Source organism: Pipistrellus kuhlii, unplaced genomic scaffold (genome assembly GCF_014108245.1).
Source record: "Pipistrellus kuhlii isolate mPipKuh1 unplaced genomic scaffold, mPipKuh1.p scaffold_m20_p_1, whole genome shotgun sequence".
Taxonomy (NCBI): domain Eukaryota; kingdom Metazoa; phylum Chordata; class Mammalia; order Chiroptera; family Vespertilionidae; genus Pipistrellus; species Pipistrellus kuhlii.
Window position 1 is genome coordinate 2,066,011 of NW_023425404.1, and position 16,436 is coordinate 2,082,446.

At 38.5% G+C, this 16,436-nt stretch overlaps 1 protein-coding gene across 2 annotated transcripts; it reads right to left on the bottom strand.

Annotated features, from left to right (window-relative positions):
• Positions 1–1,038: 1,038 nt before the first annotated feature.
• On the bottom strand, positions 1,039–9,874 carry GPR65 (G protein-coupled receptor 65). Of its 2 annotated transcripts, XM_036429701.2 has the most exons (3): positions 9,792–9,872; positions 4,268–4,331; positions 1,039–3,071 (listed from the first exon to the last, which is right to left on the bottom strand). In XM_036429701.2, the coding sequence occupies exon 3, from the start codon at positions 2,646–2,648 to the stop codon at positions 1,644–1,646; it is 1,005 nt and encodes a 334-aa protein (XP_036285594.1). In that variant the 5' UTR covers positions 2,649–3,071; positions 4,268–4,331; positions 9,792–9,872; the 3' UTR covers positions 1,039–1,643. The 2 variants fall into 2 exon arrangements, with proteins under 2 accessions (XP_036285594.1, XP_036285603.1); XM_036429710.2 differs by lacking the exon at positions 4,268–4,331 and having other exon boundaries at positions 9,792–9,874.
• Between the last annotated feature and the right edge of the window lie 6,562 nt (positions 9,875–16,436).

Here is a 16,436-nt window from a genome sequence, read left to right on the forward strand (position 1 = left end):
CCCAGGAATGTGCCCTAACAGGGATCAAACCCGAAACCTTGGTGTATGAAGACAATGCTCTAATGAACTGAGCTACCTGGCCAGGGCCCATTTTAGTTGCTCTTCATTTTTAACAGAATACCTTCAATTTTTCAGCATATGTGTTTCTCTGAGTGCCCAGACACAATTTATTAATTTTCTTCAAACTTTACGAACAGAAAAATGCAAAGAACAGAAAATGTACATATGGCTTTCAAGCAAGGTTTTTCTCTTTGTACACACCAGCAGAAAATTTTCCTGGAAAATGAGTTAGTTTGCGCACTTATTGGTTTCTTAGTGTGTGTCTAGAAATTCATTAATGAAGGGAGATAGACTTTCTTGTTATCTAGCTTTTTGTGAGACCAGCAAATGGAATCTAAACATTTATTATCTGATCATTTGCAGGGGGTGGGGGGAAGTAGAGGAAACAGATAAGACAAAGAAGGAAGCACAAAAGGAGAAGAGTAGGATAAAAATCTTTAAAAATACATTGGTTAGGCCAGCACAGCATGGTTCTGTGGTTGAGCACCAACTTATGAACCAAGAGGGCACATATTCCCAGTCAGGGCACATGCCCGGGCTGTGGGCTTAATCCCCAGGGGGGAGCATGCAGGAGGCAGCCGACTGATGATTCTCTCTCATCATCGATTTTTCTATCTCTCTTTCACGCTCCTTTCCTCTCTGAAATCAATAAAAATAAAATAAAATAAAAATATATTGGTTGGGAAAAATGTTCACCCAATACCTACTTAAAACTAGCAGAGTAATTTCTATAATGACAACTCAAAAGAACATATTATATCAAGACTCTCTAAATATTGTAAGTCCTAAAAGTCCCCTAAAAAAGATTTAATGTAATAAATGTGTTGTTTTTTTTTAATCCATAATGTCTTTTTGTCTTAACATTAAGCTTCTGGTAAATTCAACTACTATGTTCTTAACTGTGAATATTTAAAAATCAAAATAAAACAAAAATGTGATTGGAAAGAAAGTAAAGAAGGTCTTTGAGCAGCCGGAAGAGCCTTCAGATTGTCACTCTAGCCCATTTCCTTTTCCTTTTTATAGAAGTGACTAGGTGTCTGAACTGATGTGAGCTTCCCTAGGCTTCATGACACCATATGTTTTGTAACCCCAATAATAAACACAAAACAGTATTCATGGTGGGCTCAATAAATATTTAGTAAGGAGTAAGAGGATTAGAAGAGGTATTTTGTAGTTGGGGTTGTTGGAGACAAGGACATAAGGTTGGGAGAAGTTATAGCTGACAGCCTGAAATCTATAGAAAGAATGAGAAAATAATAAAAACCAGACATAGAGGTTACCAAATTAAAGACACACAGTCCTACATATCTTGCTAACCTCTGAGGGATTATAGCATAGGTACAAAAACAACTGCCATCAACCATAACAATTCTGAGTAATTAGGAGATATTAGATTTTTGTTTAATATTCATTTAATAAAAGCCAAGGAGCTGCACAGTGCACTTTCAAAATATTTCCCCACTGGAGAGGATATTAAAGTATTCCTTCAGTTGGAAAACTTAGTCCCATCCCATGCTAAGTTTCCTTTTCAGAATGTAATCTTGATGATATAATATTGCGCACCTTAAAACAATTCCTTGGTTCTATTCCAGGGTGTCTAACTCCATAGTATCTTTTGTGGACATAGAAAATATGCTTTTTCTTTGTCTTTGTGATTTATTAAGTTTCCCAGTACAGAATTTTAATATATTCCACATATCGGATCTTCCTGTTTCAGTTATAAAACAGTACAGAATTGGATCAGCAACACAATTTAAACTTGTTAATGCAACCGTGATTCTATACATTTTATAGGTCTGCTTCCCATAATTTTGGTTAACTATAGGCTCTAAAATGCTGCGAAGCAGCAGCATCACATGAAAGGGAGTGAAGCACAAGACAAAAGTCAAAGTGATAGTAACAAGTAGTTTTATGATTCTTTTCTTTTCACTGTTTTCTGTGGCTTGATTATGTTGCACCGCTTGATAAACTTTCTGGTTGCAAACCATTATGATGACCAAAGGTATAGCATAGCCCGTACACGTCCTAAATAAGTTGTACTTAATTTGCCACTCCAACAAAGGGTATGTGTCATAGCATAGAGTAAAATTAGATTTATTGGTGTCGCAATATTCTGTAAATATCTCCTCTTCCCACAAAATGGCAGCGTTGAAGATGGTTTCTACTACCCAGATGGATAGGCTGACCATTAATGCAAATCTTCCTGTTCTTAGGAAAAAGAACTTCATAGGGTGGACAACTGCTAGGTACCGGTCCACAGCAATGCAGGTGAGGAAGGCTGTGCTGCTGTAAAAGTTCATGTTCGTGAAGAAAGCACATCCCTTGCACAAGGCAGCAGAGAAAGTCCAGTTGTCTCGATTCCAAGTGTAATGAATCCATAGAGGGAGGGTGAGAGCATACAGCAGATCAGACAGTGACAAACTGAAGAGATAAATTCCCAACTCATTTCCTTTCTTTGCCTGCAGAAAAGACACACAGAGAGATCCAATATTGGCTGGAATGCTGACTATTACCACGAAGACGTAAACAATTGGGAACAAATAATGTTCCAGGGTATGCTGCTCATCAGTACATATGCTGTGGTTCATTTTCTTCTTTTTAACGTGGCAATGACATTAGTTCTTAGGAGCTAAACTGCAAAGCCAGTCTTGCCTCATTTAGTTTGTCCTCAAGATCGAATTCTCTTTCACTTTTTAATTATCTTTGCTTCTAAGCGTGCTGGTTAATTCATGAATGCTTTTAAAGAATGGGCATAGATCCCTTTTCACACAGATATCAATGGTATGAAGTGAGGATGCAGGCACCTGGCAGTGAGCTAGTGTGGCCAGTTGATTCTGGTGGGCAGATGTCCATGTGTTTATCGTCAGAGAATGCTGGTGAAGAAACTTTCAAGGATCAATCTTTCAGAACTTGTTGTCCCCAATTTGTTTGGTGTGAAACTCAGATAAATTTGGTGCAAACACAGATAAATTTTACAGAGATTGACATCTCTTTTTAAAATGCCTTTGTTTCTGTAATAAAAGATGAAGTAGAATAATTTAGATGTTTAAAAGATACATTAAGATTTTGAATCAATATTCTTGTACTAGAGGCCTGGGGCACAAAATTTGTGCATGCGGGAGGGGGATGTCCCTCAGCCCAGCTTGCACCCTCTCAATTCTGGGACCCCTCAAGGGATGTCTGACTGCCCATTTAGGCCCGATCCCACCTAAACAGGCAGTTGGACATCCCTTTCACACCCAGTACTTCTGGCTCCCAACTGCTCGCCTGCCTGCCTTTCTGATTGCCCCTAACTGCTTCTGCTTGCCAGTCTGATCACCCCTAACCACTCCCATGCCAGCCTGATTGATGTCTAATTGCTCCCCTGCCAGCCTCTTTGCCCCCAACTTCCCTCTTCTGCCGGCCTGGTCACCCCTAACTGCCCTCTATTGCAGGGATGATTGCCTCCAACTGCCCTCCCTTGCAGGCCTGGTCCCTCTCAACTGCCCTCCCTTGTAGACCTGGTCCTTCCTAACTGCCTTCCCCTGCTGGGCATCTTGTGATGACCATCTTGTGTCCACATGGGGGCAACAATATTGTATGTCAGAGTGATGGTCAATCTGCATATTACTCTTTTATTAAATAGGATAGAGACTTGGTGCACTGGTGGGGGCCAGCTAGTTTGCCCTGAAGGGTGTCCTGGATCAGGGTGGGGGTTCCCTTGGGGTGTGGGGCAGCCTAAGCAAGGGGCCTGTTGTGGTTTGCAGGCCAAGCAGAGGCCCTGGTATCTGGAATTTATTTACCTTCTACAATTGAAACTTTGTAGCCTGGAGTGGAGCTAAGCCTTCTACTCGCTCCTTGGCTGCTGCCATTTCTGTTTGGATTTGTTTGCCTTCTATAATTGAAACTTTGTAGCCTTGAGTGGAGGCCTGGGCCTGCCAGGATGTATGGAAAGCTTGGCTTCCTCCATTGCAGGGGAAACCCAAGCCTCCTTCCTGGTAGCCATCTTGGTTGGGTTTATTTGCATACTTGCTCTGATTGGCTGGTGGGTGTGACTGGTGGGTGTAGCGGAATGATAGTTAATTTGCATATTACTCTTTTATTAGGTAGGATTTCACTTTTTAGAGATTTAAAACATGCATTAAACTATAATAAAAGTGTTTATAACAGGAAAATGACCTAATTGACTTCAATAAAGGAAATCAAGCTGAGATATTTTACCTAATACTTCAAATAAGAATTATCCAAGGGATGCTAGATTCCAGGGAATTCTATTTCTCACCGGTCATGACCTAAGAATACAAAACTAAAGTTGAAAAGTCATCTTAAGAGCTAATAAAAAAGATGTCAAATTCATTGATGTGTTTGTAATAATAAAGGCATTTGAATGTATAATAAGCTCTATGGTTGTATGGTCTCAAAATGTTAATATCATAGGCATTCTAGAGATAAGGCACTTTTAAAGTCAACTTATTATAATATTGTCACAAGAAATTTGATAAAGTATTTTAAAGTAGCAGAGCTTACTAAACTTTCATCAAGATAACACTATCTCTTCTGTTCTTCTTTTGCTTCCTTTGTGGCTAACACGTTATCTTTCTGATACTCCTGTGAAACAGAGGTCAGAATGTTCTCAGTTCTGATTAAAATCTGTGGTAATCAGTTTCCTTCTTAATTAGGTGAATGTATATATGGTGTATATTCAGGGTCTCCCTGCAAAATGTGTACACATTTTACAACTGATTCTATTACATTTTGAAAATGAAATACATTTTAATAAACACTGCCTTTATAATTTTGCAAAATGTGTGTACATTTTTGGTGGCACCCTGTCTATCTATCTATCTATCTATCTATCTATCTATCTATCTATCTATAGATATACAGGTTTGATGTTACATGTCCATATAGGAACAGATAATCCACTCTTTTTGCCATACAGGGGTGGAGAAATACTTCTGTCTGTCTTCCTTTGCTAGTGAGGCCCATTGGTGCTTTAGATGATTTATCTGATGGGTGCATTTACAGAAAGCTTTGTAGAGGCACTAGGCAAGAGAAGGAAGATTTGCTTTCTACCTGTGTGCAGATAACATCAAAACCACCCTTTCCAAATGTCATTGAGCCCTAGGCACAAAAGAGACCTGTCTTCACAAGGCACAAGGATTCTGACAGCGTAACCCATATCCAGAGTGTGTGGCATACATATGTCACTCTTAAAACAGAATGGAGAACTGAAATGCTCTAGTTTTACCACACCTAAAAATAGGAATAGAATGTGAAATCCATCCCTTTATATCAGTAGGTGTACCTTGGTTGGAAAACTGGCACTTTTGTATATAATATGGCTCAGAAACTCCACTTCTAGGTGCATGCACAACAGAAATAGATGCATGTGATTACAAAAAGATATAGAATTAGCATGTTCACAGTATACTATTTCTAATATCCCCTAACTGGAATACTCATTAGCAGTACAATAGGTAAGTAAATCATTGTAAAGCAACACAATTGAAATCCATGAACCAATGAAAATGAACAAATGATTACTATATTCATGCAATAGCATGGTTAAAGTTCAGAAACATAATGCAGAGTGACAGAGAGTGTACACAATTTGATTAAGAAGCAGATAAAATTAATCTATGCTGTCAGAAATCAGTGTAGTTGTCCATGTAGTGAGGGCTAAGATGTTTTGGGCACTGTATTAAATGGCATGCATACTTGTTGTAATTTGTTTCACTACAACTCTGTGGTATTTATTATAACCCTACACGTCAAATACAGAACTGAGCTACCTATTAAGCAATTAACCTCAAATGGTGTATTTAATCTTTGGTAGAATTCAGTCACAATTCTAGATTGTAATGCTAGAAACCTTTTTTTTTTTTTTTTTTTTTTTTGCCTTTTGTACAAAATTGTGTTTTTGCAACAATTCAGACTGCTTTTGTTGAGAAGAAAGATATTTTCTATTTTCCATCTAAGGAGTAGCACCAATAGATTAGCACAAGTCTTGTAGTTAGAACAGTTTTAATTAAAAAACACGACTTATCAATAATCATTTATGCAAATTACATAGATAAAACCACATTTTCTAGAAATAATCACTTTTATGTTCTCTATAAAATACGGCCTTCAAATAAACTTATAAAAATGATCTCACATCATGTCCTCAAATTCTGCGACAATGTGTTGTTGTTTCCTTATAACTATAACCATGTTTTCTTTAAAAGGTTAAAATGAAAAGTGTTTCTTTTCAACAAGTTATAATGAATAATGTAAGAATTTTACTTAAACGGGCTTTTATTTTCTTCCTGCACTTGATTTTGGAAATAGATGCCTAAAAGGAGCAAATATCTTGCTACCACACCAAGAAAAAACAACCTCCCAGTTCTCAGAGTTATGAGGCTGAATTTTATAACCTATTTTTTAGTTTTGCTTAGGAATCCTCTGTGAATTGTTTTAAAGTTGAAATTATTTTTTCACTTTATAATATGATAAAGAAGAACATATAAAGACCTACTGTGAGATCTATCTATTCATTATCTATCTATCTATCTATCTATCTATCTATCTATCTATCTAATCATCTCTTACAAGTAAGAACCATTGTGTATTTCTCTTCCTTCTCAACAAAGCTGATCTGCGTTAATGTAGGAAACCATATGAAGTGTCATAGTAAACATTTTTGTGTGTGTGTTTGTGCATGTGTGTGTGTGTGTGTGTGTGAGAGAGAGAGAGAGAGAGAGAGAGAGAGAGAGAGAGAGAGAGAAAGGGAGAGAGAGAGAGGAAGGAGGCCAGGTAGTGGTTAAGTTCTTAACTTTGGGAAGGGTTAGGCAATGACTGGAAGAGGGGACTTCGGGACTTCTGAGAATTTGTAAGGTTTCATTTCTCTATAAAAGTGTTTATCCCATGAACAAGTTCTGTTTGTAAAACTTAGCAAGCTGTACACTGGGGATATGTGAATTCTTCTATATGAGTGTTGATTGCAATTAAAAAGCCAAAAATGTGGAATCAAAAGGCTATGTGAGATGGGATGTAAAGAATCTTGACAATCAATATCTGTTTTACCCACATATAGGCATTTTGCCTCCTTAAAAAGGACATTGCTTAACTTCTTTCCTCACATATAAAAACAATTCATAGAAACAAAACAAAACAATAAATAATTTAAATAATATGAAATGAATGCACCAAAAATAAATATCCTAAGCATAAGGGAGAAGTAAACACAAGTCCACCCTGGAGGAAGGTCCCCAATGCAGGCTTCAAAGAATTCTCACAGATAGACTTCCAGCAAACATGGACTCACTGAGAGAAAGAGAAAGAGAGAGAGAGAGAGAGAGAGAGAGAGAGAGAGAGAGAGAGAGAGAGAGAGAGAGAGAGAGAGAGATTAGATACTATGTGAGAAATTCAGGAAAAATAAGGAAGAAGCATGCCAGATCCCCAAGAACTTTAGAGAGAAAATGAATAGAAGCATAGATATATACTAGTAACACAAAACAAGTGTGACCAACAGCAGTCTATAACTCATGAAGGACATGGAATCCTCAAATGCCTGAAGCCCAGTGAATCCCACTGGGATTGAAAACAAATAAATGAAGATGTAAATCTACACTAGACACATTGTCATCAAACTGTAGATCAACAAAAATGAAGAAAAAAGAGCCAGAGAGAAAAGATGGACTCACTACAGAGGGTGACATTACACTGACAAAGGAGTTCTCAACAACAATAATAATAGACACCAGAAAACAGTGGATTGATAGTTCCAAATGACTAAGAAAATGTAACCCCACAATTGCATACCCAAAAGAACTAAATTTCATAAGAAAAAATATAGACATTTTCAGATAAACCACCACTGAAAAAATTGACCCCTAAAATCCTTATACAAGAAAGCATATAAGTGAGAAGGAAAATGATGCCTGATTGGTTTGGCATCCGAGATGCATGAAAGATTGAATAAGCTACTGAGGACACAACTCTGATGGCTGCACAGCATCACGTCCATTACTGGGCTCATGTGTCTGGGAGAGCACCTGAACCATGAACTATCCTTCCTCAGCCCCAGGACGGAGAGAGCTGGATTAGTGGGGGCCCCTCCTTTACTCTTGTTACTCAAAAATATGCACCATTTCTCTCTCAAAAAAAAAAAAAAAAAAAAAAAAAAAAAGATAAGATGAGTAAAATGATACCTGACTGTTTTGGCTCAGTGGATAGAGTGTCGGCCTGTAGACTGAAAGGTCTCAGGTTCAATTTCGGTCAAGGGCATGTACCTTGGTTGTGGGCACATTCCCGGTGGGGTGTGCGCAGGAGGCAGCTGATTGATGGTTCTCTCTTATTGATGTTTCTAGCTCTCTCTCCCTTTCTCTTTGTAAAAAAATCAATTATATATATAATTTAAAAAAAGATGAGTAAAATGGAAAGAATGGTTTTTATGATGACTTAAAAGTTATCAAGGGAACGCATTTCCTTCTGTGTAAAAGCATTTCCTATCTTGACTGAAACAACCAGGAGCCCCAGTGGTTTGATGAAGAAGATACTGGGTATCTTCTCTATTGGAAAACAGGCAGTGGGTGGACTCTGGAGACTGAAATGCAGTCTTTGGGGTATCTGTGAACATGTGTGTTTCTTCATGTCTCTAACTTTCAGTTGTCACAGGTGTAAGACAGTGATATGGTACCCACTTCTTAGAGTTGTTGTGAGGATTATATGACATAACACATGAAGCAAAGTACATAGCACATGGCAAGCCTTTACTACATGTTAGCTAACATTGTTACTTTAATGACAGCACCGGTAGTTCATAGGTGTCCTGTGTGCTGTCCCTTACATTTCCTAAAAGGAGGTCATCTACTCAGAGCACAGTGGAGAAGCCAGAAGTCCTCAGAGTATAGAGTGTACAGTAACGTTTCACATACAATGCCAGCTCTTCAGAAAATAGTTGATAAATTAATCTGTGTGAATCTGATATTTTAACGAATAGATGATTTTATTATTCATACATCTTTTCAGTTATTATTTTGACTAATCAAACTTTCAAAAGAATTATTTTTAGAACCAGTTCTGAAAAAAATCTATCTACATTTTGACTTCTGTTGTCATTGTTACCAATTGCCAAAAGGAGATAATCCATAGCATATTAAAATATAACTGTTCTTAAGCAGCTCCTAAAGTAGTATAAATCGTTGATGGCAATGATCAAAAGACAAAATGTTTTCCTATAGTGTTATAGGTCACATTTGCCTTCATTTATCATTTTAATAACTACTTATTAAGACTCTACTACGTGCCAGACAGTGTGATACTTATTAAGAATTATTACTCGATACTTCTTAATAATGGAAATATTATTTCCCAATTTCACTTTAGTTCTGGTAGTATAAAAAGTATCACTAGACCATTGTGCGGATGAGGAAATGATGCTAACTAACTCTACAGCCATGAGTTTTCTTGGATATAGACTTATCTTACTAACCACTTAATTCAGTTTGCCAAACAAAGAGGAAACAGAGTATAAACATCCCCCCTTTGCATAAAATTTTACTTCTTCGTAAATGCAAATTTTGACATCCTTTTATCATTTCTCAAAGTAGAGGAAACCACGTGTCATCCTCTTTTCCCTCTTACGGTGCTCCCTGGCGCCACATTTATACAACCTAAACTAGACAAAATGTTGCAAACATCACTGACAATCATGCAAAAGTATGTTAACTTAGAAATCTTATTTCATTAAAAAATTTAACACTTACCCGTGTTTCTTGGGGTGACGTGTTTGTCAACTGAGGATCCAGAAAAATCTGCTTGCATCAAGAAGAGAAACCTACACTGTTGAGTGGACAGGAAGTTGCAGTTATATTTCATCATAAACCAATGAGGAAGCAGCACCACAATAAGAGGGAGGTATTTTATCCAAATCTGAACAACAACAACAAAAAGACTCCTAAATACTTTAAAAGATGTTTTATCTATTATTTAGTGGAGTATAATTTTTTATAAAAATTACAAAAAATTAAAATTCTCTCAGCATTTTAATTACAATGTATACATGTACACCAATATTACATGGGGGTAATTTAATAGAATATGTACTAGAATTCATTTATTCATTGATTCAGTCATTCATTTGCTCTGCCAACAAATACCTCTATAATACTCTTAGCACACAGTGCTGAGAGCTATGTAGGACCTGGTTATAGCCTCTAGGAGCTTATCACTCAGAGAAGGAGAAAGGTACAAGCAATAATAACCATAAAACAGTGACGAAAAATAGATAACACTCCGAGAGAGGTACAAAAAGATAGGACGTGTCATTGGATGGGAGGTAGGGTAGGATGTTGTAGATGGATTCAGGGTGATCAGGATCCATGGGAGAAAAACTGCAGAGGGAAGGTGAGGGCTGGGTATTTACTGAACATGTTTCACTGCTTAATGGGAATGACAGCAGGGCTAACCAAATCTTTTGTTCTTTAAAGTGACTGAGTGATTTGGCTTCATAGTATTGCATTGTAGAACCATTTTCTCTTTTGACTCTTACTAGTAGAATAAAAGGCAATGATTTCCAAAACCATGTTAAAACTAGTTGAACTAACTGGTTTAGAAAAACCAATAATTTTATGAAACTGGAAAATCACTTTGAGAACTACATGGATTGCTATAATGAAAACTCATGTAGTTGAAAGTTGCTATCAAATCTATAAATAATTTAATATGAAGTGAAATGAGCTCCTAGAACATTGCAGATATAAAAAAATCAGACATCTCTGTTGTACCTTGTCATCTGAAATCTGTATTACAAATGAAGGGGAACATATTACTTTATAAGAACAGAATTAGAGATGCAAATATTTAACTTGGAAAACTGTAATCAAGACAATTTGAATCTATTTTTGTAAAAGAAGATTAGAGGTTGTTGTTGGTACTTTTTATAAAATTCTCCCTAGAGATAGAAAAGATGTCTTACAACATAACCTTGACTTTAATCTTGTGGTTATTCAGGATAATACAAGAATGTAAAGGTTTTCTATAATACTTTTGCAGGTCTTTCATTGAGAATAATAAAAAAGTAATAACATAATTTATAAAATGCATAATTATTTTCAAAGTAATTGAGCATACAGTAATGTAAAGATTTAGAAGTTTGTATTTTTACCAAAACAGTGAAAAATTAAAGTACAATGTGGAAAAATCTATAATAATAAAAGCCTAAGTGACTATCACAACCAAACAGACAATTGAACAGGTACTGTGTGGGGCAACCAGGCCGACAGGGGGGTTAGTGAGGGGCGACCAAACAACCTAATAGCAAGCTGTGTGGGGTGGCCAGGCCCACAGGGGGGCAGTTGGGGGCAACCAGGCTAGCAGTGGGGAGGGCAGTGAGGGACTACCAGGCTGGCGGGGGGGGGGGCGGGGGTGGCAGTTGGGGGTGACCAGGCAGGCAGGCAGGTGAGCAGTTAGGATCCAGTGGTCCCGGATTGTGACAGGGATGTCCGACTGTTGGTTTATGCCCTATCCCAGCAGACAGACATCCCCTGAGGGGTCCCAGATAGGAGAGGGTGCAGGCTAGGCTGAGGGAACATCCCCCTCCAATGTACAAATTTCATGCACCAGGCCTCTAGTTAATAATAAAAACCTTAAACCTGTACAAAATGAAAGTAATGATTTTAATTTATGCAAGTTCTCATTTTTGCATATCTGCTTATCTGTTACATTTACACATGGGTATTTCATGACTTTCAAGATCTCCTATTTTACCTAAATAGACAATACTTCTGCTTTCAAGAAAAGGGTATTTATCACACCAAACATTTATGTGTTTTGCTCTTCAAAAAAAAGGATGTAGTTAAAAAACACAAACTTTCACCTTTGATTAAATTGAAAAATGGTGGTTGACTTATGCTAAAACATTGCCATTTCTACACAATAAGACATTTGATAACTTTTAAAAGATTTGCTTTTCATTTAGTCCAGAATATTTGACAATATTCCATTTTCAACCACAGGGCTATTAACGAAGAGTTGGTAATTTGAGAGCTCTTGAGTTTCTGTGACATTTCAAACACTAAAGTGAGAAAAAGCCAATTAGCAATTATTTTAAACTAAAGGTCCGGTGTACAAAATTTGTGTGGGGGAGAGGCGATGTCCCTCAGCCCAGCCTGCACCCTCTTCAATCTGGGACATTCTTCTCACAATCCAGGACTGCTAGCTCCTAAATGCTCACCTGCCTGCCTGTCTGATTGCCCCTACCACTTCTGCCTGCCATTCTGATCATTCCCTAACTACTCCCATGTCAACCCAATTGACACCTAACTGCTCCTCTCCTGGCCCAATTGCACCAAATTGCCCTACCCTGCTGCCCTGATCAACCCTAACTGCCCTCCCCTGCCAGCCTGGTTGTCCCCAACTGCCCTCCCTTGCCAGTCTGGTTGCCCCCAACTACCCTTCCCTGCAGGCCTGGTCCCCCACAACTGCCCTCCCCTGCCAGCCTGGTTGTCCCCAAACTGTCCTCCCCTGCTGGCCTCATGGTCCACACTGCCCTCCTCTGCCAGCCTGGTCACCAAACTGCCCTCCCCTGCTGGCCTCATGGCCCACACTGCCTTCCTCTGCCAGCCTGGTCACCCCTAACTGCCCTCCCCTGCTGGTATGATCACCCACAGGCCATCCCTTGCAGGCCATCTTGTGGTGGCTATCTTGTGTCCACATGGGGACAGCCATTTGTGACCACATAGGGGTGGCCATCTTGTGTGATGGAGTGATGGTCAATTTGCATATTATTTCTTTATTAGATAGGATACTGCCTTTAGGAAATTTGCATTTTTGATGTGCCAGTTCTCTGGTCTTCTGAGGTCACACTGGGCAGTGGCAGTGTCCCACCCATGTGGAAAGGGGAAGAGAATGTGATTCTGTCAGTTCCAAATTCTCCATGGAACTGACAGTGCAAGAGCCTAATCTGCTGATGAAGGGTCCTTTGTGGGGCTGCATTGTCTGTTTGGTACAACTTCACTAGTTAAAGCAGCACTTATTGCTTCTTAGGAGGAATTCTTGGGTGAAAAGAGAGTGGTGGAGTGTGGGGAGAAGACATTCCTAGGGTTTAAAAAAAATCTTTATTGTTGAAAGTATTATAGATTCCCCTCCCCCCTTATTTCTCCCCATTGCCAGCCTCCACCCAGTTCCTTCCCCACCCTAGGCCCTCCATCACCCTATTGTCTGTGTCCATGCGTTATTCATATGTGCACATATAAGTCCTTTGGTTAATCTCTTCCCATTCCTCCCACCTCCCTTCCCTTGGAGATCCTTCAGTTTGTTCCATGTTTCCATGCCTCTGGTTCTATTTATTCATCAGTTTATTTTGCTCATTAGTTTCATCTTTGTTTATTTTGATTTTTAGTTGCAATTGTTGCTAGATATGTATTTATTGCCATTTTATTGTTCATATTCTTGATTTCTTCTTTTCCTCTCCCTTTTCCTTTCCCCTCCCCTCCTCCTCCTTCTCCTTCTCATTCTTCTCCTCCTTCTTCTTCAAGAAGACCCTTTAACATTTCATGTAATTCTGGTTTGGTGGTAAACTCCTTTGGCTTTTTCTTATCTGTATAGTTCTTATCTGACCTTCAGTTCTAAATGGTAGCTATGCTGGGTAGAGTAATTTTGATTGTGGGTGCTTGCTTTTCATCACTTTGAATATTTCTTGCCACTCCCTTCTGGCTTACAAAGTTTCTATTGAGAAATCAGCTGACAGTCTTATGGGAACTTCCTTGTAGGAAACTGCTTTTCTTTTGCTGCTTTTAAGATTCACTCTTTGTCTTTAACCTGTGGCATTTTGATTATGATGTGTCTTAGTGTGGGCCTCTTTGGGTTCCTCTTATTTGAGACTTTCTGTGCTTCCTGGACTTGTGTGTCTATTTCTTTCACCATGTAAGGGAAGTTTTCTGTCATTTTTTTTTTTTTTCCAAATAGGCTTTCAATTTCAATTTCAGTTAGTGTATCCTTCATTTTTGACTGATCTTTTTTTTTTTGTCATTAATGTTTTCACTAAGTTTCTTGAAGTTCTTTTAAGTTCCTTGAGCATCCTTATAACAATTGTTTTGAACTCTGTATCTGGTAGTTTTCTTGTTTCCATTTCATCTAGTTCTTTTTCTGGAGATTTCTTTTGATCTTTCCTTTGTGCACTAGCTCTGGAAGGTGCAAAGTCAGCTACTGACCGTACTATGCCTAGAGTCACCCAGCATGAGCTACAAAATGATGGGCAGATGGCTGCTATTTATGTGGGGCTTGGAGATGCCAAGAGAAGGCAAGCTGTGAAGCAAGGAAGCCTGTTCTAGTGCCTGGCCTGCGGCCTCTTATTGAGAGCTATTTCCCAGCTGGCATGGCTCAGGGATTGAGCACTGACCTATGAACTAGGAGGTCATGGTTTGATTCCCAGTCAGGGCACATGCCCAGGTTGCAGGCTCAATCCCCAGAAGGGGGTGTTCAGGAGGCAGCCAATCAATAATTCTCTCTCATCATTGATGTTTCTCTCCCTCTTCCTTCCTCTGCAAAGGGAAAAGGGTGGAAATGATTTGTGTTCAAATTCTTGTCTGTTTGGGATACTTTATTGCATCATTGTACCCCTTGCTCATTTGGCTTCACCTTTTGAGTTAATACAGCTTCTCATTTCAGACTTGTAAACGTTTTTGATTTCAAGGTTAAGTCAAAACATGCTTAAATATAGTAATAGTTAAAATGGAGATGTGTTACCAAACTAAAGGCTGGAATCTTTCATATCCTAAACACCTTTTTAGAATATATGTATTTCTTGGTGTTTGTAAATTTATATAAATAATGTTAATGTCCTCATCATTCCATTTATTAAATTATATAATGTTAATGTCCTTATCATTTCACTTATTAAATTATATAAATAATGTTAATGCCTTTATTATTCCCCTTAACAACCAAATGTTAAGAAGACTATTCCAAATGGTTTCCTCTGGTGTATTGTGGGTGTTCAGACTGCTCATTAATTTTTGAAGTCATCTGTTCTGTCAAGTTTGCTTATGGTGGGGATAGCCAGCTGATAGTTTAAGATTTAAGATCCCCAAAGTGCCTGGCCAGCGTGGCTCAGTGGTTGAGCATCAACCTATGAACCAGGTGGTTATGGTTCAATTCCTGGTCAGGGCATATGTCCAGATTGTGGGCTCAGTCCCCAGTGTGGGGCGTGCAGGCAACAGATAAATTCCCTCTCTTCATTGATGTTCCTACTTCTATCTCCCTCTTCCTTCCTCTCTGAAGTCAATAATAATAATAAAAAAAAGACAAAAAGTGGTTCATAAATTTAGGTTTAACCAAAGCATGCTTTAATATTGAAGGAGGTTCAACCTAAAGGATGGGACAGAGAAGAAATACAGATTTTTGGCAAAAATTGAGTTAGCTGGGGCTGAATAATGGGGACAGATTGATTGGTATGGATTCTGTGGCATCAGGGTTGGTAAAGGTTCTGTTATTGAGAGCTGTGGGTAATATCAAAATCCATAGAATGAGCATGGTAGAGATTGTCATAAAGATCCAAGAGTGACAGGAATACCTGCAACTTTATAAAAAATAATGCATCTTCATTCTCCACATGCTTTTTAAGGATGCTAAAATATCTTTGCAAATACACAGCAATTGAGTAAACTTTAAAAAAAAATCTTTATTAAGGAATCACATATTTGTCCTCATCCCCCCATTCCCATCCCAAACCCCTCCCCACGCATGTTTCCACCCCCCCTGTTGTCTGTGACCACTAGTTAGGCTTATATGCATGCATACAAGTCCTTTGGTTGACCCTTACCCCCACCCTCCTCTACCTTCCCTCTGAGGTCTGATAGTCTGATCGATGCTTCCCTTTCTCTGGGTCTGTTTTTGTTCATCAGTTTAGGTTGTTCATCATTTCCCCTAGATGAGTGAGATCATGTGATACTGGAAATACACTTATAAGAACTGGAAATAAGACAAGCAATAATGGTTATGCTGAGAGGCAAATGAATCAGTCTGTAGTGAGTTTCTTTCTGTGCCAACAGTTTTTTTGAGTACCAATTTCAATGTCAAACAGTTCTTTATGTGTACATGTCAGCAATGATATTTCAGTTCTGGATGGTGGACAAATGGTGGTAATGCAGGTCTGACCCTCTCTGGCTTGGTCCGAGGCAACCTGCAGCTACGCACAGCTGCTGACTGCTAGTATAGCAAGGTGGCAGCATCAGTGTCTCTTTATGGTATTTTATAAAACCCATTTCTTTCCAGAAGTTCAATATTAGTTACTGCAATATTTAATGCTATATCATATAAGTGGTTTTCTAAAATTCATCATGGGTATGTGTGTAATTTTGAATTATGTTCATAAATTCTTTGACCCTCTTCCTTTCAAAAGGTGAAGCCTA